The sequence below is a fragment of the Gallus gallus genome, chromosome 3 (genome assembly GCF_016699485.2).
Source record: "Gallus gallus isolate bGalGal1 chromosome 3, bGalGal1.mat.broiler.GRCg7b, whole genome shotgun sequence".
Lineage (NCBI taxonomy): Eukaryota > Metazoa > Chordata > Aves > Galliformes > Phasianidae > Gallus > Gallus gallus.
The window spans coordinates 29,242,729-29,266,606 of record NC_052534.1 but is presented as its reverse complement, the minus strand read 5'-3'; the positions used below and the strand labels follow the sequence as shown (position 1 = coordinate 29,266,606).

At 35.7% G+C, this 23,878-nt stretch overlaps 1 protein-coding gene across 1 annotated transcript in view; it reads right to left on the bottom strand.

The window, feature by feature from the left end:
* The window catches only part of BTBD9 (BTB domain containing 9), a 116,261-nt gene that overhangs the window by 48,398 nt on the left and 43,985 nt on the right, over nucleotides 1-23,878 (bottom strand). The window contains exon 8 of the mRNA NM_001008459.2: nucleotides 433-542. Coding sequence (NP_001008459.2) covers nucleotides 433-542 — 110 coding nt within the window. The remainder of the gene's footprint in view (nucleotides 1-432; nucleotides 543-23,878) is intronic.

The window sequence follows — 23,878 nt, the reverse complement described above, 5'->3', positions numbered from 1 at the left end:
GTTGAAAGCAGGCTGCATAAGAGGCTGTAAGTGCCCAAATTCATCTTCACTGCAATAAATAGCTTTGGTTCCTCCATCCCAGTTAGGAAGTATAGGCAAACCTACCTGGAGGCAATAACAACCATATTGTCACATGGAAAGAAAAATCAGATTAGGAGCACAGAGAGACTAAATTACCAGTGGTTTTGTCAGCAGCAGTTAACTTAATTTGAACTTTCACATTCCTGCAGCATTACTAATTCATCCATAGCACTGGAATTTCAAAGCAGCCATGAGGACGAGCCAACTAATTCTAAGCATACAGCATCGTTTAACTCAAGTTAGAGATTTCTGTGTGGAAAGAGAAGTACAGCAAGAGTGCAGTGATAGCCAGACTTAAAAGGCAAGCGTACCCAACAGTTCATGTAAAATGGAAACAGTTGCATTTCTTACCTATCAGACCCTTCTCCAGAGCAAAGGTTTTGTTGGTAAACATGCATTCAAATGCCACAATATGGAAAACTTTGTTCACTGTGTTGTGGGTCCCAACAATGCGAATATACCTATGGAAGTGGAAAAAAGAATAAGAAGCACATGTTAAACATAATGAAATTCTAGGCACCAAACAATAAATGATTCAGTGGGACTCTATAGTGCCAAACTGTACAAGTGGGACTCACTTGCACAGAAACAAGTAATTGCTAAAAATAATTAAAAAGGAATAAAAAAGAGAGAAGTTTCACAGCAAAACTTGGTAGGGCGCCAGGAGAAAAAGAGCTGAGAAATGCATCAAAATCTTTCCAGAGTTATATGCCCAGAAAAATGGGAATAGACAGTTAGTGCAAATGTATACTTGATGAGACTTTAAAGCATGGATGTCCAATCTTTTGGTTTTCTGGGCCACACTCAGTGAAGAGGAATTGTTGTGGTCCACAAGTAAAATATATCAACATCTTTGTTGTTGTGTCTTTTATTAAACATAATAAATATCTGAACAGAAAAAATTTGTGAAACAAAGTTAGCTCTAGGTTTCATTCCTGGCTGTGTAAGTTGTACATTTAGACTCTAATTCAAAATCAAATAGAGCTGCTCTTGAACATCATAACCTATTCACCTTTTATATTACCCTGGAGGCTTCACATTCTATAAAGTCATTAATCTTGACTCAGTCTGATTCCTTCATTTTCAAAAGAGATCCAACAGTTCTTACCATAAATTTTTCATATAAATGGAATATTGTACTCTATTTCAATAAATATTGAGCAAACAGCATAGAAAACCATCTTGAACAAGTACCATTATCCCACAGAATGGGTTACCTACAATGCAGGAAGCTGTGTGTTAAATTAACTCATTTCAATCAAAAATCACCAGAATGTATGGATGTTTAGCAATATCATTTGTCTGCTATATAATACAATCTTTTGCTTTTGCAGTATAAATAAAGTTCCAGAGTAATGGCTGCCCACCAGCAGAATAATTTTGGCTTGTGTTCATCATACCAAGTTTTAAAGAAATGCAGGTTTCAGTCCTGTTGAGTTATTGACTTCTGATCCTTTTAGATAATATAACACTTTCATTAAAAAACAAAACTCATCCATCACATATATTTTTCCATTTAGAAAATGGATATATAACATGCTCAACATTTCAATTAATTTTAAAAATTATATATATTATAATTGCTTGAAACAAAACAGACAGGTATGCTATTCCCTATTCAGCTTGTAGGTCAATTATCACAATTAAGAACGATGCTAAACTTAGCTTTTGCCATGTAATTATGAGAAGTGCCTGCAAAGAACATGGCAGGAATGTTGATTCACAGTCAGGGAAACAGCAGTTCTTCCCCAGACATTTTCATGGAAGTGCGCCAGCTGCTGTTAGCTGATATACGAATGCTGTACTCTGCAATAAGATGGCAAAAATTGATACCAGCCTCAGTTTTTCTTAACACGCTAAAGATAATTTGTAGTGCACAGTCAGCCACAGCAGCAGCAAAATCACGACAGAGAAGCAGAAGCAAGAACCACCTAATTCACTGCAGTGTGAGAAAACCTATGGTTTCTACTCACAAAGCACATGAGAAGAACACTAGACAACAGATTCAAAACAGAGTTGGCTCAGAAGCATGATGCTGATGAGAAACTGCAATGCTGCCCATGTCAAAATGAACAGTAAAGTTTTAATTCAAAGGATACAGATTTCAGAAATATAAAATGTCTATTATAGCTCATGATATACTTGAAAACGTCCATTTTCCTAAGCACTTCTCTGACAGAAGGAAATGCAACTGAAGCATGATTAAAACTAAAAGCATCCTTCATGCAATCAGAGCATATGTACCGTCTCATCATTTTGTTGGAGCAATTCATTAGATGAAATACAAGATTACAGGTAACAACATTAGTAAGTACAATTATTTAGCAAGTGCACATTTACAAATGCTTAAAAAGCCCAGAATGTGAGCTAAGCGATCACTTTTAGAGGACAGTTTCAATATCAGCAAAAAGTACATTGCCACCATCACCATCGCAAGTACAAAAGGAGTTTGAAATAGAGATTTTCCATTGAAGTGATGTGTAGGTTATGGAGTATGCGCTGACCTTGAAAACAAAAGCTTCCATCTTTCCTTTTGTTAGCTATATTTCCACAATCTCCAAAGACTTTACCATTGACTTCTACTGCTTATTGCAAGCCTTAGAAATCCTAAGAATATTAGCTGTTGTCTTTATTTTTATGTTCACATTATTCATAAAGAGGTGAACAAAATTATACAACATGAGTTGAAAATGAAATTCAATGCTAATATGATACACAAGACAGTTGCTTTACACTGAAGAAAACAAGTGTACCTCAGTAACCTTACATCCACACCCAGTATCATATTCTCCTAACAGAAACAAGAACAGCCTCGTAATAAAAGTACTGCAAAACCGGGGTGCGGTTTTCCACAATAGGTTTGACCAAATACAAGGGAACACAGTTGAGATCACAGTTAAAACATCTCTCATAGAAACTTAAGAACTCCTGTACCGACAATAGCTTAAAGAAACATGGTGGTCACACAATACACAACTTCAATCTGCAGTGCAACAAAATGAAGAAATTATCTATTTTAGTCTCGGTTGATGTATCATGGTCAAAACTAAAGTTATATTGCATACCATAAATTTTAATGATGAACTTCAAAAAAAAAAAAAAGAGTAGAAACAGTAAACTTATTGGGAAGGAGGTAATTATAATTTATATTTGCATACATACTGATTTTGGCTGGGACAGGGTTAATTTCTTTACACTAGCTCATATGGTGACATGCTTTGGATTTGCAACCTAAATAGGGCTGATAAGGCACTGATGTTTTTGATTAATGCTTGAGAAGAATGGATATCAATAGCATTGAAATGCTTTAGGAATTACATCCATGTCAGACTTCTCTAGTCACTTAGTGTGACTAGTACAGTCATGCTACATTTGCCCTTGAGTTACCATGACACCATGATACCAGAAAATCTGCGTTCTCAATATTTCTTTTTGCATTAATAAGAAAACTATTTTAACTAGAGAGAAACAGCATGCTCTGCTGGATCTTGGTAGAATCTTAAGCTATAAAAAATTGAATGAACTACCTGGGTTGATTAATCAGGCAGCCCTCACCCACCCCAGAGCAATTCTTCACCTTTACTTGAAACTATGACTCAGGCGGTTTGTTGCAACTACAAACACTCGTATTCCTGAACAACTACATTATGTTTTACTTCTGTTCTTTTCATTTGTTCAGCTGACACATTTAATTCAGGCAACAGCTGCTGCTGAGCACACTACTGATTCAGCTATGGATACCCTGAGGGGACTACCAATACCAAAGCTCAGCTGCCTGCATCCTAGCAGTACTTGGGGCATGTGTGCCAAAGCATGAAAATATGCACGCTCTAGGATCTTTTTTAATCCTTCACTGTAATAGCACCAGTAAGGTACAGACAAAGTCTGGAATATATTAAGCACAGATTCTAAACCCTTAAGAACACTAAAACAGAAAACTAAGTAAAGAGAGGTAAAGGAAATTAATGGTTACTTTGCACTGATATCCCACTCATAGTTACTATCACGGCAACACAGAACAGCAATAGGGAACTAAAATGAATAACTAAACTCAATATGTACAAAACTAGCTCTTAAGAATTTGGCATTTTATTTTCATTTTTTGGAACCCTGTGTATGAAATACTAAAGCTAACATTTCATATATACTTTAACTGCCTAGAAAACATTAATATTTGCATTCTAATCACTGCCTCAGTGATGTATGAGATGTATGTATTGCCCAGCACACAAGGGTGTTAGAAGACATTCTGTTTGTCTTTCAGTGGAAAAGGAAACAGTGCTATTCACAGCCATCTAAACATCATTTATTGACAACTCTCTAAAATCTACAATCCTTCAGACCCACACAGCTGAATCAACAGACTCCTGGCAGAAGGGATTAAAGAAAAATCTCTTGCCAGAATTAAATCATGTGAAAAAAACAGTGTGCATAAATTAAAAACATAAAAATAAAGAATTAGGTCAGAACAAACATGGAAAGCATTCCTGTTTTTTGACAAATTTTCCTGCACTTTGACAAGAAAGCCCAACAGAAGCTATTTTATACCAAAGGAAATCCCCGCTGCAAATATACAAAGCTATGGAGAAGAATCAAACACTTAAACAAAAGAACGTTATCGAACTCTGGTGTACATAACATCCACAAAGCCTGTACAGAAACAAACTTTCACCTACACAGTTGGTGTAAAACAAGCAGCAACGTAGCAGTCAGCAAATTACAACGAGAAATATGTTTTCAAAAACGTTTATCTAGATATTCTACACAACTGATTTAAATGGGAAAAAAAATATTGCTATGCGATAACTATACAAAATATGTAACCATGCACTATATAAGCAGCACATCAACCAAGAACCTCAGCCAATGCTTTTGGTCTGGTCTATTTAATCAATTTAATGCTAACAATTAACATTTTGTTTTCCACATGTGAAGAATAGTGAGCACACAAAAGAGTACTTTTTTCACTACTAGTTTCTAGTTTTAGTTTGAGCAAAACAAACCAAACAAACCCTGGAATCTAAGATGACTCTGACTGAATCTTCACACTGTGTGCATCTCTAGTGATGGTCCATTTCTAAGCACATGTCTCTGCAGGGTTTGTTTCAGGTCAGTTCTCAGCCCAAAACAGTTGTATTTCTCAGAACCTGCATGAATATGGACAACTATAATTTCCCATGACCTCTCGAAAGACTTCCATTCATCACATAAATTTGAGGTCTGTTAGGAGAATGAGATTTTGATGTTCTGTAACTAAGTCCTACCCCTGATTCAACTTTGCAGCCAAACCTAATGCAAACACCACCTTTGTCTGTCTTTGTGCCACCTCTGCTGAATACGTTAAAAAGGACTGATGAAATTAATTTAATGGAGAACATTACATCTTTTCAATACAAAAGAAAGCACTAGTCTTCTGGAAGCCTGCTTCTAAAACCATCTGCACATGGGATTTGGAGAAGAGATGTGGGAACGTACTCTGCATCACATTCAGGCTGGTGTGACACAAAGCCATATTCCTTCCAAAAAGCACAAAATGTTTAACAGGACTTGCTTTCTTAAAATCATTTATACTAATACAGTTTCATGGCTTTGGGCCAATTTAGCTTAGGCTATCTCATGCAGATACGTTGAAGCCTCCACATTTTATATGCATTGTCAGCATTGCAATAAAATTCAGGAAAGTTCTTTGTGCTGAAATCTGAGAACATTTTCCATTTTCCCCAACTTCTCATGTTCCATCAGCCTATGAATTTAACATGTAATAATCATTTCTTGCTCCAAGGGCACCGCAGCAATAGTCGTCCAGACTTTCACTAGAATCAGACTATATAAGATATGACAAAGAGAAATATTTGGTAAGTATTAGAGCAAAGCGATCTACAACTAAGCAGATAAAAAAAATGAGATCTCAACTTGCATTATGGTAACTCAACAAAGAAATAGTTGTGTTTTTTGACCTGTGTTCACACAAGCAAGGAATTTAGGATTTATTCTATAAAACTGTAGTGAAGGTACATAATGACAATTGTGTTTAGATCTGGCATCTCAGAATCAGAAAGATGGTGGTAAAGAAGACTTTCGAAAGAGAATGAAAATGATTATTTTTTCTGTAAATAAATATGGCAATTACTGAAAACTCTTTTTATCTAAGGATTGTTTGGATCAACAATTTGGATAAATAGATGTTTAGCAACTCCAAGCATTTGAGCACATAAACACATAAGAGTGCAAGTGAAGACTTCCAGGACTCTCAAAGCAGGGGGAGGTGTCATAATTGTATGTGAAACTTGTAATATTAAATAACACAGCAAGCACAAACGTCAGTAAAACATTTTGCCTACTGAGAAATATAGCCAAAGATAGATGTGAGGAGATTCACCTATGTTAAAATCACACTGGAAATTCTAAACAAAGCTCTACCAGAAACAGCTAAGTATTAGTAAGAAAAATGACCGGATACATCTTTTTCATTATTTTTACAATTTCAAAATCATACCTAACAATACAACTCTTTGTACTTGGAGAATATCAGAAATGGCTAACTATCACTGCTTCAGTTTGTAATTTGCTGCACAAACAGTTTCAGAAAGCTGAAATGTGGCATAATTCATTATTTTACGCTGAGTTCACTTTACTTATTTTAAACATTTAACATAAAACATTTAGTACTAATAATCAAGTTGTTCAGATCTGAGGCATGTATGCCTTTGTTAATTAGTTCCTTGACTCAAGATATGATCATACAGTTATTAAATACATTATTATTATGTATGAGCACCATTGTACTATCCATTGATTTACAGACAGAGGTCCCAACAGGCAAATGACACCAAGAGGTGTCATTTGAAAGAAACATCAGCACAAATTCTTTATCAGGAGAGATTTTATGTTTGTAGGAGCACACCCCTAACACATGATGGCTAATGCCCTATTTAAACCTGTGGAATATCAGATCAATCCTCCCACATCACACTGCAAGGCCCTGCTTCCTATGCCTTTCTTGTATGGAAGAACTGCAACAAGCTTGAACCTTAACCCCACCTCAACACTCTCATCTGCTAAATTATGATTTATTATTTATATATTTTAATAGAAGCAATATGACAGACTTTATTGTGGACTCTATCCTAAAGACAAAGTGCCTCTGAAAGCATGAAGGTGTAAGAACCTTATTACTTGGCTTAACTTTTCATTTCCATGCTTTGTCAAAGTGCTCTAAACCCAATGAACTACAGTGAGTACTTCCTTAAAAAAAAAAAAAAAAGTATGTTAAATACAAAAACTTAACTTTTCAAGTTTTAGGTAACGGATGGCAAACTATGTACATCTTACAAGCAGCTATTAACAGGGGATTTCCTCTGTCAGATATTGCATAGAAACTTCTCTGTTGTATGTAAGAGGTGCAAAATGCATACAGTGCTGCACATAAAGCTGGCAGAATAAAACTTTACATAAGAGCATAGCTTTTGCCAGGTTATACCTCATGGGAATACGCGCTGTGTGTATACTTGTTCAAATTTCATACACGCAAGAGGCGTATGCTTCTTAGAACTTACAATTAAAAATTTTATGTGCAAGGCATTCAGCACATTGTTACCAACTCCTGCTATACACATTTTCACTTAGGATGGCCAATGGCGCAAAACAAATAAAGAGTCATAAGTATAAACCTTTCATGCAAAGCAAAAATCAACAGGACATGCAGATAGTAATTTTTTTTGTCTACATGAGGACATTTTTTTCTTTTATAATGTAGTTGTCCTGTGCAAAATGGTCCTACATCAGGGTGGAGGCTGGTCACAAGCAGTGTCCCTCAGGAGTTGGTCTAGGGACCGGTGCTCTTCAACATCTTCATCAATGACACAGATGATGGCATCGAGTGCACCCTCAGCAAGTCTGCAGATGACATCAAGCTGAGCGGTACAGTCGATACATTTGAGGGAAGGGAAGCCACCCAGAGGGACCTGGACAGGCTGGAGAAGTGTGCCCGTGAGAACCTAGTGAGGTTCAACAAGGCCAAATGCAGGGTATTGCACTTGGGTTGAGGCAATCCCAGGTGTTTATACAGACTGGGCGAAGAACTCCTTAAGAGCAGCCCTGTGGAGAAGGACTTGGGGGTCCTGGTAGATGAGAAGCTGGACATGTGCGCTTGCAGCCTGAAAGGCCAACTATATCCTAGGCTGCATTAAAAAGAGTGGCCAGGCCTGGGGCCCCCAGTACAAGAAAGATGCAGAGCTCTTGGAACAAGACCAGACAAGGGCCACTAAGGTGATCAAAGGGCTGGAGCACTTTTCCTACGAGGAAAGGTTGAATGAACTGGGCTTTTTTAGCTTGGAGAAGAGAAGGCTCCAGAGAGACCTCATTGTGGTCTTCCAGTACTTGAAGGGAGCGTATAAACAGGAGGGGCAACAGCTGTTTACGAGAGTGGATAGTGATAGGACAAGGGGGAATGGTTTTAAACTGAGAGAGGGGAGATTTAGGTTAGATATTAGGAGAAAGCTTTTCACACCGAGGGTGGTGACACACTGGAACAGGTTGCCCAAGGAGGCTGGGGATGCCCCATCCCTGGAGGCATTCAAGGCCAGGCTGGATGTGGTTCTGGGCAGCCTGGTGTGGTGGCTGGTAACCCTGCCTGTGGCACAGGGGCTGAAAAGGATCATTGTGGTCCTTTTCAAACCAGGCCATTCTATGATTCTATGAAATTAGATTTAGATTCAAATTTAACATACTACTATTCTCACTATCTTCTTTTCTTTACAGAACATTCCCTTCTAAATTCATTTTTCTTAGCATAATTGAAATGTTTAACTCCATTTGCTCCTATCACCACACAGCTAAAGCAAACTCATAACTGTGATCGTTCTTTACAGACATTTTAGAAATAACTTAATGAAGACTGATATTCACATTGGCATATATATCAGATACTGCAAAATGAACGAGAAGTCTCATTAGAAATTATAAGACACTTTTTTCAGATCAGGGAAACAGAAGTCTGATCTGAGACATCACTGAAAGCATCCACCAGTTATTTCTAGAACTAAAATGTTTGGAATTTTATGAGAAAAATCTGATATGGTATCAATTAGCAATATCACTTGCTATGAATATTTGAATGCTACCTGCATTAATCAGCGTACATAACCTGCATTGCTTACACTTTCCAGTATGTCTGAGACCTAAATGTTAACTACTGCAAGTTTGAACTGAGCAAACTAAGGACAAATTGAATATTATTTATGGGAGTGTTCAACAAATATGGACAGTTCAGTAGATTTAACCTGGTAAGCTTCATGGTTCTAGGTATTTTAAAAATCAAATTCTATGTTACTGCAAAAAAATGCAGATAAAATGGAAAAAGAAGATCATAAATATGGACTGTGAGTAGTCTGTATCACCTTGCACAATCAGATCAGCAGCAAAGAGCTAGAAGAAGAGAAGTACAATGACTTCCAATACCTGAAAATACATCTCAGGAAATTCAAGCTCCTGTGACAAGAGAGGAATTATTTTATTTCAAAGCATTCCTCAGAGCATTTAAGGCAGACAGCTACCTGAACGTAGGTAAATCTTGCTCTTGCTGCTCCTTGATTTCAGCTGTGGAGTGGAACCACAGCTATCACATCCAACTTGCCACATTTCAGTTGTTGATATTATAAGCAATCAGCAGACTAACTGATCACTAGGAGATGATTGAGTGTCACAGCCCCAGGAAAATTTCAAAGTTTTGTTAAAATGTAGTTCTTGGTCTCTACAACAGGAAAATAGTTTGCTTGATAAGTCTATGCCACTAAAATTTGTTAACGTGCCAGCAGAACAAAAATGTATTTACTGACCTCCTGAACTCAGGCCTCCTGTCTCTTCAACTGGTGTCTTAATCAAAGAAGAAATTTAATTTAACAACTAGTCTTATAGTCCCCTTCAACTGGTAAAACATAAAAAAAAAAAAACAACCAAAAACCACCAACAAAAGACACCCAACCAGCTGCTCTTAATCTAACGCCATAAATCCTAAAATCAATTTAGAGGCAATGGAGAAAACAATAATACATAAAACGATCAAGCAAACAAAGACTTTTCTTTTAAGTCATATTTCTTTCATTTTAAATGTCATAGAATAAAAAGCTTTCACCTTGTCGAAAGTTTGCTCAACATGGAATGAGCTGCAGATAGCTTCTTCTAGAGGATATTTATCCATCATAACTAAGTGCTTGAAAATTAGCTATGAAGTTTTATTCTATTCAAATATACTTTAAGCCTAACAGCTGAAGTTGCTACAGTTTTGATGAACTTACAAAAATCATTACATTTCTAGAAACCAGTTTGGATTTATCTTTGATTGACATCTTATCTTTAAACACAATCAGCACTGGAATACTACCTTGTTGATGAATCCAACTAAGATGAAAGACCGAACATCTTTACCAATAAATGCAGTAAAGTTACATTGCAATAAATCAAAATATTGCATATAATGTTATATTAAGGTAACTTCTAATCTACCAAAACTTTCACTATTTCTGTCAACGTATGCAGCCCAAGCCGTACAAGGACAGTTAGTGCCACAAGCACCTAGGAAAAAAGAGCTGAATGGAGGAATTGTGTTTCGTTTTGTCTCTGTTAAAAAACATATTTCCCCTGAAAAAAAACAGAAGTTAGGGTTAGGTTACATACATGTAATGTTTCACTTATTGGATTTTTCCAGGAAAACTGAAAAGTTACAGGTGGCCACACATTATCACTTATATCACTGGTGGAAGAAAGATCTCACTGGGGCAAATGTAGCAGTTTGTCATTTACACAATGCCTTCAGGTTAGCATAGCTGGACATGAACAGGACACAACAACACAATATAATCACTCTGCACTGCAGTAAACTGCATTACCATTGTGAATGCTACAATGTAGAAAATTTTACGAAAATAACTGAGTCTTGATGAATGGAATCACACTATTTTTTTCTTTTATCAGTAACAATGAATATTCCTTGATCTCCTATAGTAATACATTTCAAATACTGAATAACAGATCATGCAGAACATAGAAAGGACAGGAAAAAAGTCAATATCTGCTTGCGTACAAATTTCTAACAGTTGTAGGATGACTACTTCTGCAGTGAAATTAATTTTAAGGCCATGGAATAAAACAAGCATAATGATCTCCTTCTCTACAAATACAGAAATTTAAATAAAAGGTACCTCTAGCTATATAAGATCACTTGTTAAAGAAAAAACAGGATTTCAGTATCAGGCAGGAAAATGTTAATTACTGAGATGACGCTGTCTCTAAATCCCTGTGTGAAATAACCTGAAATACAGGTGGGATAGTTGAAGGGCAGTTTGAAAAACAAGTTGAGATTTACTTCACATCTTTTATTTGAGAATCGATCAGAGCTTTGTCTGGAATAGCTACTTAAAGACAGAATACATTAAGCCATGATCCTTTTAGCCATCCATGCATTATGTAGTGTCAAGAGAGGTGTTTCATCACCTGTTTCAAAAAAAAAGCCAACTGTATATAAAAGTTGTTTTGTAAATGTTGTGAAGTTGCAAATGGATAGACTTAGAGTCACGTTATGGTGAAATAAAGGCTCCTTAAGCAAATTCAAAGATCCACCTTGGATCCTATAACGTAATAAACTTACTTCTCCATATGACTCTGCCTTGTTTAGTACAGAAAGATGCAGTATTTAGAAAGGATAAACTTTTTCCTAGCTTAATGACATCACTGAAATACACCCTTAACTTCTGAAAGCCCCAATTCACATAAGCCTTCTTGATATTTTTCTCTATCATTACATGCGGTACTATGCTCACGATGAAAACCACTCAAAAGTAGCTTTAAAAATCATCTTTTCCTTTCTTTAAGAAAATGTGAAAGAGACCTAAGTGCTCTGACCCAATCTAAACTTTTATCACATTCAAGATCCCTGGTAACACTTTTAAACCGGTGTCCCACATCTGTTTTTTCACTTTGATAGCAGCTAGAACAAGAATTCTGCCACATCCCTATCTCTGACAACACAGACTTCCTAAAACAAAGGCATGAAGTTTAAGAGGAAATTGTTTTCTTCTACTTTTGTCTGCTGTACAGTATTGCTGAAATGATGTAGCTGAGAACATTTTAAAATGTGCCTACTCAATGAAGAAATCAGCCATTATATTTGAACCAAAGTGAGGAGTTAAAAAAAAACAAAACAGACAAATGAAAATTTTCATGTAGAATACAATCTGTTGTGCAACCTCACAATCATAATCTTTTCAATACTCCCTATCCTGCACACAGCAATATAACAGGAAAAATGAAATACGTGATTTAGGCTATTAGCTCTAACAGTTGTACACTTAAGGCTATGCAAGGGAACAACTGAATGGCCTATCAGAATCCTGCACATACACGCTGGTATTTGAAGAAAAAGTGCTGAGATAGTGTTTTCATACGCTTGTTTAACCATACCTGTTCTGATATCTGATAGCTCGTCATCATTATTACCTTGTACTTGGCCCTCCCTAAGTGGCTATAAACACAGAATTCTCAAACTACAATTAGATCATTACAACATCATCTTACAATAACTGCCACTGAAGGACATTAGCTGGTATCATACCTTATTCAAGAACAGTTTTTTCTGTAAGCAACATGATTTTTGCTCCAGAAGTGACAGCAAAACTGTGTTAAAGAGCATCTCCTAAAGGAATCTTACCACATAGTTATAGTAATCTTGATTCTATAGACATACTTCATTAGTATATTTATTCAATTCACTGGAATGCGTTTTAACACCTTTTACACCATCCACTTCACTATATTAAGTTGGTAATTGTAACTCAGCACTGCATTATTTTGGAAAGAGAAGAAGTTTATAGATTGTATTCATATATATTAACATAGTGAAAACATGTTTCAGGAGGCAGCTCTTCGTTGTAGTTCAGCATTTTATTCCTGGCTGTAATTGACATCAGTTATGACTAGGAGACTATTGTTATGCTAAGACTATCTTTTTCCCCATAATATTATTATTCTGAGTATAATGAAATAAATCAATGTTAGGAAATAATAGCAGTCACTATTATTTATGACTCTATTTTCATTAACTGGAAGTGTACAGGGAATACAGAATGGTACCTTAGCTTTGTCCTTCACACAGTGGAACGTTTGAAATTCAGAACTAGCCTTTGAACTTCAGAACTAACTTTCCCCGTTACGCCTTCTAGCCTCCCTCACATTTCCTCCTGCTCAAATTTTCACACTTCATTTTAAAAGTCTCACTGTATGTACTCCTCCCAGCTTCTGTCCACTTTCCCTCACCTTGGCTGCTCACTGCAGTATCAGCGTGTCTGATTTCCCTAGTAGGTCGCACATTCTGAAGTATGAAGCTTGATGTAATAAGAACATAGCTTCCAAAGTCATGCTGAAGATAATAATTAACCTGTATAGTTTCCACCATAAAATGATTAAGGATCTGACTGCATTCATGTTTAGCAGGTAATTGTGGTATTGATTGATGCAATGTACATTTGTTCATGTAAATCATCATGTAAACATGTCTATTCTACACCAAAAAATTCAACCCTGAAATAACTCTCATTCTCATAAATACTAATCCCAAAGGCCTGAGATACATTTAAATTAGAACTCAAAGTTAAACCTTCATGACTTTTGAAATATTAAATCATCATCATAAAAAAAACATTTTTCAGAGGCATTATCTAAATTTTTATGCTGTGATACCTTTTTGAAAAATGAAATTTCAGACTTGCATTTCAATAACAGATTTGGGCTAGAGACAGAATTTTATTTGAAGTAAGACTGAAACTGACAAGCCAGTGAATCCTTTGGCCTGGAAATAACCGCCTTGATTTTGAAGAAACTGTTTTCCTAGTTTTGAGGGTGAACTCATACGTAGCCGACTTACTCCTTTCTTTTTAAAAAGATTGCTGGAAATATTCTGTTACCAATTTTATTCTATGTTTATACACACAGTTTGTGCCATAGGATCATGATTAAACACTGTTCCAGTAGATGAGGACAAGCAAGGCTGATTGTTTTACTGTCAATGGATTAATACTCTTCATCTGTTCTATTTTTTTTTAATCTTTTAAAGATTTAAGACCTGTTTAACATCAGTACTCTCATTAGTACAGTATAGAGAGTACACAATATTATTGATAACCAATAAAAGCTTAAACTAACTCGTTTTAACCTACAGTAAATCTAGTCTGAAAATTAGTATTAAACCTATCTCCATGCCATATCGGTGTGTAGTGAGTCAAAAAATACTTTGTGTCAGTGGAGATCATAGTGATGACGTGCTAAAAGAGAACTCGTTGAGAACAGAAGTTACTAACGCCATCCACCAAAAGGATGCACCCTATACAAATTCCTGGGCAGAAACACACCAATTCTAATAGCGACCTTTGAAGTCCCCATATTTGATATTTTCAGAGATGAAAGCATTCAAACGTGGTTGTAGAAACTCCATCTGAAAACTAACTAGCAGTGGTGAGCCCCGAAGAGGGCACAGCCGCATCATAGCTACAGCTCACCTGAGCTCATAACGTTCTCCACCTCCTCAACCCTTTTTAGAATGTATGATTATATTCAGTGGATTTCCTCAATGAAAATAAGTATATATATATATATATATATATATATATATATATATATATATATATGCAAAAGGCATAAGTGCATGTATATGCATGTTCCAAAAAACATGAAGGAAATCAGCGTAAAACCACACTTAACAGCTAAAATGGACATAAAATAGTTTAGTGAGAACTATTCATGGTTTAGTGAGAACTATTGGTGATAGGTGAATGGTTGGACGGGGTGATCCTGTGAGTCTTTTCCAACCTTGGTGATTCTATGATTCTATGAAAATATGAGGTTATGAGCACTGAATATCAAAATGAAGAGAAACTTGTCATAACAGTTATAAAGATCCAATCAAAACTGTTTAAAATCTCAAAGAACAGTTCTATGCACCCTCATCTGCTCAAGGACACAAAAAGCAAAGGATATTCATATGATGAAATTTAAAAGGACAGGACAGTAAGCAAGTGATGATTAAAGGAACTTCGTATACATTTAGAAAAGTGCTCTTATATAGCTTTCTAAAGTTTTCTGAGGTGAAAAGAGAGCAAAGTTAGCTTCCATAGATATGTGGGTAAATAAAATAATACTAAGAATATCAGATAAAAAGATAAATCTTACCTTCTTGCAGCACAGACATCATACTTGGATATTACAGTTTTGATGTTACACCTGAGAAGTACTTCTAAATATTTTTGGTTTGCCTGCAGAGTATTTGTTTCTTTTTTCGTGTTTTGTTTTTCTCTGTTTTATTTTAATAGGAACACCTCTACACAGAATGGATGAACTTTACAGAATAATGCATTAGCCTCTTGCAACCAGGAAGGAGGCACAAAACAGACCTTGCATTTAATTTAACATCAACAATACCGTTAGTAAATGTCCACATTCAGTAAATCTGTAGGTTAAAATATGGAGCAGGTAAACATCTAACATTTGATTTAAGTTAATTTCAACTTGCCAAATACATTGATTTTGACAATGCAGAGACTGCTGTAGGAATCAAATTCATTTTGCTAAAAGACATCCACAGCAGATAATAGAAGATATGCCAGAATCATAAAGAATCACCTTATTCAAATCTTAAAAATCTATGACAAACTATCAAAATCTACAACTAGAGAAACACGTTGCACTACAGTTATTTACTAAGGGTTTTTTATTCCCCTCAGTAGAAAAGAATCATTTTATGAAGTGACATAACCTATGAGTTTAACTGTAAAGAATATAATGGTCAAGAAGACTAGAGATTTTCAAATATCAATATGAAATCTCAAAACAGACCACTTAATAGAAGCAGGACCAGAGATTAACTTAAAGGACAAATGACAATGGTCTCACCATTCCCCATCCCACAAAAAGAGAACGTGATAACGATTTGATTTTTTTTTCAGTGATATTGAGTTTGGGTTTTGTTGCAACCTTAATACATCAGTACAGCTCATTCTCAATTCAAAGTCTCAGACCTTATTTTTTTTTTCCCTTTGTAATCCTTGCTCTGCTGAATTTAATTGCCTTGGCAATGCCAGAATAGTGTCTGATCCTAATAGGTCAGCATTGATCGCTCTAAACCAATTGGTTCCTTCATTACAGAGAAAATGAAGTAAAGAGAAAGGCAGGTGTGCTCTCACACAGTCAGCTGGACTTCAGCTTCTCTTGCCCTTCTTCTCCCTCATTAACCAGCAACCAATCGATCAGAAACCTGCTCAGAACCCACAAAAACTATTCATAAGTTCCGACATCGAATGATTTTAACAGATCACTAAAGTAAAGAATATTTGAGGTATCTATCTTTAGAGGCTTTAGAGCCCATACTGTTTTTAAACTGATGTTCAAGAGAAAGGAAAATTGAAATGTTATAGCTCTCATGAAGTTTTAGTCTAAATCTTAAATCTAAAATAAAATGCTGGTTAGTTATTTGCCAAGACAGGAATTCATGCTGTGTCCTAATTTTAAACATTCCTTATTGTGAAGACCTCTGAGGACAGAGAGAGAGGGAGACTGAAACAGGGAGAAATAGCACACAGCACTCCAGTCCCAGCATACTGCTCATTCTCTCCTGTATTTCTGTAGCCTTTAGTTGACTTAATTCAAAATTCCAGTGAACGTTCATCCTTAGACATCATTTCTTCCTATTATTTCACCTTTTTTAATATTTGAACAACGCTTGTATTTCCCATCTCTAATAGCCCCCTCCTATCAAGCTACTCACTGCTCCTCATTTGCCCATACAATTGCAGTAGAAACCCTTTACATCATTTACCAAAACCTACTAATTGTTCAAATCACTCTTAGATTATTCTTCCCAAAATGTTATCTGTAATAACATTTTTACAAGCTCACAGTCTAGTCTGATATTCTTTTTTTTTCTTCTTTCTCCAACTGTAAATTCTGTAGAACATGCCTTGTCCTTATGCTTCAGTCATTGAAAAGGTTTGTTATTTTACATTCACTGTCAGCTCAAAATACTGCCACTGAGGCAATTCATGAGAAGAAACCAAAGAGATAAAGCAATAAATATATAAGCAGGGAAAAAAACATTAGAAATTAAAGAAAAAAAAAGGTGAAAAAATCCTCAAGGGAATTAAAAAGAGAACAGGGGAAACATGCAAAGAATAAAGGAAAGGCAGTAGGCAAACAAATTAGGTGAGGAAACAAAGAAGAACAGTTCTGCTTTGACGAGGACACAGACAATTCCAGTGACAGAAAATGAAAGCAACTAGTCTGCAAAATCTTCAGTGGTTAGGAACAAGGAGATGGAGAAGATGATGAGGTCAATAAAAGGAGAAATGGATTAAAGCGTTTGTAATATATCTTTTCCATAATAAGAACATCTCTTTTCACATCATGTTCTATCTAATCAAACCCAAAACCTCACTGGGAGCCCATAAGAAAAGCGGAAGAGAGAATTTGCAACTCCTTAAAAGCTATTTGCTAAGCCCAGGCACAGAGAGAATTTGTGGGACAAATAGAAAAAAATGCTGGGAGCTTGAACTGAATACTGAACTTGGAAATTGCATTTTGGTGCAAGAAAGTAAAGCAGTAGGAAACAAATCTTAGAGGAGATAAAAAAAAACAATGAACAAAAGCCCCCCAGAAAGCTCAACATGAAACCAAATGATTCAGAGCTTCTAAGCTTCCAAAGCAATTTTAATTCTGTAGTCCAGCGAAACTAAGCGCAAACGGTGATGGTCACAATTACATGACAGGAAAGCTGGAAAAAGTGACTCAAACCATGACAAAAAAAAAAAAAACAAAACAGAAATGCCTTCCTTTCATTTATTTAATAATACTTGCACATTATTTAAACAATAATACTTCCTACACAGAAACCAAATTGCAGAACTGTGCCCCCAATCTTGGTGAACAAGTGACCCATAATTCCTGAACAGAAACAAAGCCCGGAACAATGCACTGATAAAACAATTACTTAATTTGGGGCAAGGGAATGAAGATATTTACTTTGAGTACTTGGTAAAGGTTTTTGTGAAAAAAGTCATCTGCACTGAAATAAAAATTGCAGTATTTTTCAATATGTTCCTAAAGAAAGGAGATTTAAAGACAATCCTTTCAACTGCATTTAAAAATTCCAGTTTTTGACAGTTTCTCAAGTTTTTTTTTTTTTTTTTTTTTTACATTATAAACTTATTGCAAAAAACGTGGCACTTCTAATAGAGAGAACTGGAAGAGAGAGAAAGAACCAACACGTCATTTTACGGTCCAATGAATTAAAGAAAAAAATTTAAAGGGCAACAGAACACAGCAGTGTAATTCTTCTATGTGCAGATCATCAAAATAGCCATTTCTCGCTCAGTTCTCTCTGTTGTCTCACATAAAATAAATCTGAGAGAGGGCCTATTTGTTCTTTTAATCTCTGTATATGGAAAAAACGTTTAGATTATTGTTATGAACAAATCCATGGAAGTGATTGAATCTCATGGAATCATGCAAGGAAAATCAGAAGTTTCATTTCATACGGTCATCTAAGGCTGGAAAACACCTCTAAGATCATCTAGTCCAAACCTCAACACATCCCTCCATGCCCACCTAACCACGTCCCTCCGTGACACATCCACACAGCTCTTGAACACCTCCAGGGATGGTGACTGCACCACCTTCCTGGGCAGCCCGTGCCACTGCCTCACTGCTCCTTCTGAGAAGAAATTCTTCCTGTCATCCAACCTGAACCTCCTCTGGCACAACTTAAGGTCACTGCCTCTCATGCTATCACTCACTACCCGAGAGACAAGGCTGAACCCCACTTCACCACAACCTCCGTTCAGGTAGTTATAGAGAATGGTAAGGTCTCCCCCAAGCATCCTCATCTGCAGACTAAACAAGCCCAATCTGTGTAATAGAGATATGATGTGAACAGGGAAAGTCATTTCAGTTGGGATAAACATTATCAATCACACACTATTTATCCCAAATTGCTATTATAGCTCTCAATTATGCAGTAAAATGAAATTACCACGGACAAAGAACTTATCTAATTCTCTTGCTAAAATTTCTTTCCTTCTAATTGTATAGTATTTAACGTGAAAGATCATAAAGAGTATTTCTATCATGAAAAGGGAAATAAATGTACACACACAATCACAAATACCGGTAACACATAGAATCAGCTTTCTTTTTATTGTCGTATCCTTTATCCCTGTGTCATTCTAAAGCCTTGATTTTTGAGAAGGTGATATTGCTATTCAGGAGCACAGTGTCAATTTACCAATATAGTAAACACTATAAACAGTCACGTATTGTACACATGACCTAAATTAACAATTTGGATTCTATTTAAGCAATATAACTCCTGAGGCTGATTCAAGCTCCCCAAGTCTGTACTGCTTATCCTTTAGCACTGAATCTCTCTCCCTAACACACCCACCTACCCACATACTAAGTCAGACAGGAACTGGATGATTACACCTGTTGTGATTGCTGAGTATGGCTTACTATTCAGAAACAAATAATCATACAGAAATGATAAAAAAGAAATATGGACATGTTAAACAATTATTTTAAAACCAAAGTACAATGAGGGAGCTTAATGGATCTTTCACATAACCAGTCAGAAATCAACTCCTAATGATAAATAAATATTCCAGTAGATTTGTGAGAATGCTACAAAAGAAAAAAAATCACTACAAAGGAAACATGTTTCACCATACTATTTACTATGTCCTCATGAACAGTAATCAATAAATCAGAGATTAGATACTGTTAGGTTTGGTATATCACCTCCAAACTAATGATACAAGTGCAGACAACAGGAAAGCAGAAAAAACACCAGGTTTTATGAAATAATATGGTATTGATCCCGTGGTTATTTTCAAGCTGCTTTTAATTGAACTACCAATTTGAGTTATGCATAATCTTGAAATCATAGACCAGAAGTCACAGAAAAGAAAAAGGCTTAAAAGAGAACTTAAGAGGTCACGTAGCCCATCTCTCCTGACACTCTGTCACAAAGATCAAGAAACCCTTATATCATTATAGACAGATAAATGTCTAATACATGGTTACAATTTTCCAGTTAGGAAGCATTCACAACCTTCACTTTGCTATCTTAAGTTTTCTTAGTGACAAATCCAACCTCTTCTTGCTATACTTTGTCTATTATTTCCTGTCTTATTCCTTGTCATCACAAGGAATATGTTAATCTCTTGGTTTATACATTTTTTTTTTGGATGTGGTGGTTTTTTGTTTGTTTCTTCTTTAACCTTGAGAGGTCGCTTTTTTACCTCTTCAGAGGCTCTCAGACCTCTCTTCTCTAAATCAATCAGACAATTTTTTTCTATCTTTTCTTGTAGGTCAAACTGGGCTGGTTCTTAGCGTTACCTTCTAGACAATTCCCACACTTCTTCAAGTATGAAATGGTAATTCCCTCAGCGGTCCAAAATTAGCAATTCAGATAAGACTCAACTGAATGACTGATGCCAATTAATCTTACAAGCTATGCTCCTGTTTATGTATTCAATTAGATTTTTGGTTTTGTTTGGTTTCATCTAGTTGGTTTTATGCTGAAATACTATCCGGCCATTTGTTCCTCAACTTGTTTTTTTTTTTGTTTGTTTGTTTTTAAATCATTCCTTTCCCTGCACAAGCACAAATTCTTGCATTTGTTCTTTGAAAGCTGTGTTCTATTCATCTCAGTCCATGACTCCAGCTTGTCAAGATCCTTTTAATTCTGATTTTGCCCTTTCACATAACTGAATATCCTCTTCATTTCATGCATTTCTTCGCCAGGGAAGATTCAGGCTGGACGTTAGGAAATACCACTTCTCTGAAAGGGTGGTCAGGCGCTGGAATGAGCTGCCCAGAGAGGTGATGGAGTCACCGAGCCTGGTGGTGTTCAAAGAGCGTTTGGATGTTGTGTTGAGGGACATGGTTTAGTGGGAACCATTGGTGAAGGGCAAATGGTTGGACTGGATGATCCTGTGGGTCTTTTCCAACCTTAGCGATTCTATGATTCTATGCTACTCTCTAATTTAAGAAAATGTTCCTTTTTTCAAAGAATTAACCATATATTGAGTAGTATGGAACACAGAAAGGACTGCATTAAAAAAATCCCAATTCTTGTATCTTTGTTTCCCATTTCCATGTAACTATGCTTACAGATAGAGCTCTAGTTTTATATCCACTTTATTACATTTTCGTCTAGACCGTTTCTCTTGCTTGAATACAGAAATATCATGGTACTGTCAAAAACTGTACCAAAGAAGAAACATAACATGTACTGATCTGTTTCTTATCCATGCCCTGATTTTTTGCCTCAGAAGGTAAGTAAACTGACTGTTTTTGACAAATCTAATTTAGCTGATAGTAATTTCCTTATCTTCTACTGCTTACAATTTGGTTCAATCAATTGCTTCAATATTTTTTCTGTGAACTGAACTTGGTGGTCTATGATGTAATTCCCCAACTCCTTCCTCTTATTGCTTTTAAAGACAGAAAAATAACAAACTTGATGCCTACTACTTTCCATGAGTTACATCAGTAACTTTACTATGCTAATAGGTATAAATTATAACTACTGGTTCTAATGCTGTTTTCTGGGTTTCAGAATGAAAGTCCTATATTTAAATAACTAGACAAACTAGGATTGTAAGTAACAGCACAAGAGTTTTATTTCTGATTTTACTTACACTAATTGTTAGTTGCTACTATTACTGTCAGGAGACAGGAGACTTACACATTGCAAATTTTCAAGGACATCTGAAAGTTAAAGCTCATCTTGTCATGTTTCTCAATTTGCACTAGATTTTATGAATTAGAGAACAAGAACATCCATGTCCCTAACATGATCGTTTCTCAATACATTTCAATAGTGAAATAAATACAAAATTTTTGAATTAACTTTTATGTATCATGAAGTTATGATGCTCTATACACATATGCAGCAAAGAAAGCAAACTTCAGAAGAGGAGAAATATGCCTTAAATACTATTCTCTAAGTGATATAAGATGAAAACACATAATAAAGGTAAACAAATGGCTGTAATAATATAAATATATATTTGCAGATAACTGTTGGAAAGTTAGTTTAAAAGAAAGCATTTGGGTGGGAATATTCAGCTCTAAAAATAAAGAGTGAACACAAGCTCTATACCAATAGCTCTGTTCTAACACAGTGAAATAACGTTCTTTATTATACAAGGCTGAGGACCATTTATAGACCTCCAGCAGAAGGCTGAGAAGGGGGGAAATTGAGATACTGTTCTATTTTAGCCTAACCTTCCTTCATGAAGAACTTAAACACAGAATGATACAGGTCTCCTTGCTGCTAACAGTAAGAAAACGACAATGAAAAATCCACAGCTTGTGTAGAATTAGTTTTCTACAAAAAACTTTGCTTTAGAGAACTGTCGTTTCAAATCTGTCCCATATGTGGTGCTATGAATGTTAAAATAAGAGGGGAACTATTTACATTCTTTTTCCTAAATATAAATTGTGTAGTGAAAAGCATGAACAAAAGGAAGCCAATTAGCTATGACTTGTTCTTCCTCTGTAAATAAAGAACAATGATATTAAAATAAACAGTGTGGAGAGTTTCTACTTATTTTAAATAACTATGTTTTATAACACAAATTGGAAACAAAACACAGAGTAATATACTCTATTTGTTTTATGCAAATATACCGTTGTTTCAAAATCCAGAGACAAAATAAATGAGTAAATAGATATTCAATTATGTCAATAACAATTCTTTTTATGCTTTCCAACATACAGCTCAAAACAGCCTTCCCACTTTAAATAAGTGGCCCCCACCCAGAAAAGCTTAAATTGAACAACCACTTCCACAACACTACCCTGTTATATTCATAACATAAAGCAGCATTCTCGGATTATTTACATGTAGTAATCTCTGTGTTGAAAAGCAAAACGTTGAAACCTGCAGGACAAATTCTTACCCTTGTAGCACTGAAAATCTATACTCTGATTACTCTGATACCTACATATCCTGATACTTAAATTGTGTTGGAGCAGCTGAAGTTACGGTGCCACAATCAGAAGTTACAGGCTGTTCACACAAAGCTAAGTACATCTCCATAGAGACATGAACCCTCCATCAGAGGAAGAATTAAGTAAGAACAACATCAGAGACTTACAATGAAGATCAGAAGTTGGATAAGACTGAGATGATAACGTACGTTTAGTATATAACTAATGAAGCCTACGTTTCAATGAATAGCTGTTTGTTCCTTTAGACACGCAATACTGACAAGTTATTTACTGACACGAAGAGCCTCACAACTCTAGCAAGAAGCCACATAAAGTACAAGGACTAAGATACCTCAGGAAAAAGCTGATAGCTTCAATGAATTTAATTTTCAGTATTGTTACATCACTCTTTCGTGGCCAAGATCAGATAACAGAGGAGTGAGCAGAATTTTACATGGCAAATTCATTATCATCTTTTCTGTTACACAGATGTTATTTTCCAGTCCCTTTTCCTCCATGTTAAACATAAGCCTTAAAAGAAATCAACACTGCATACCATCATCTTACAATATTATTTTAAAAATTAGCAGTCTGAAAATAAAAAAAAAGGAGTATAAAAATAGATAAAATTAGAACTGTGGGCAAAAGATTTGTGTCTTCCAATCTGGTGATCTCAAAGATACCTGCAGTTCTCTTCACACTTAGCGATGATGGGCATACCATTGTGACAGTTCTTGTATATTTTTCTTGAGGTATTCTAATC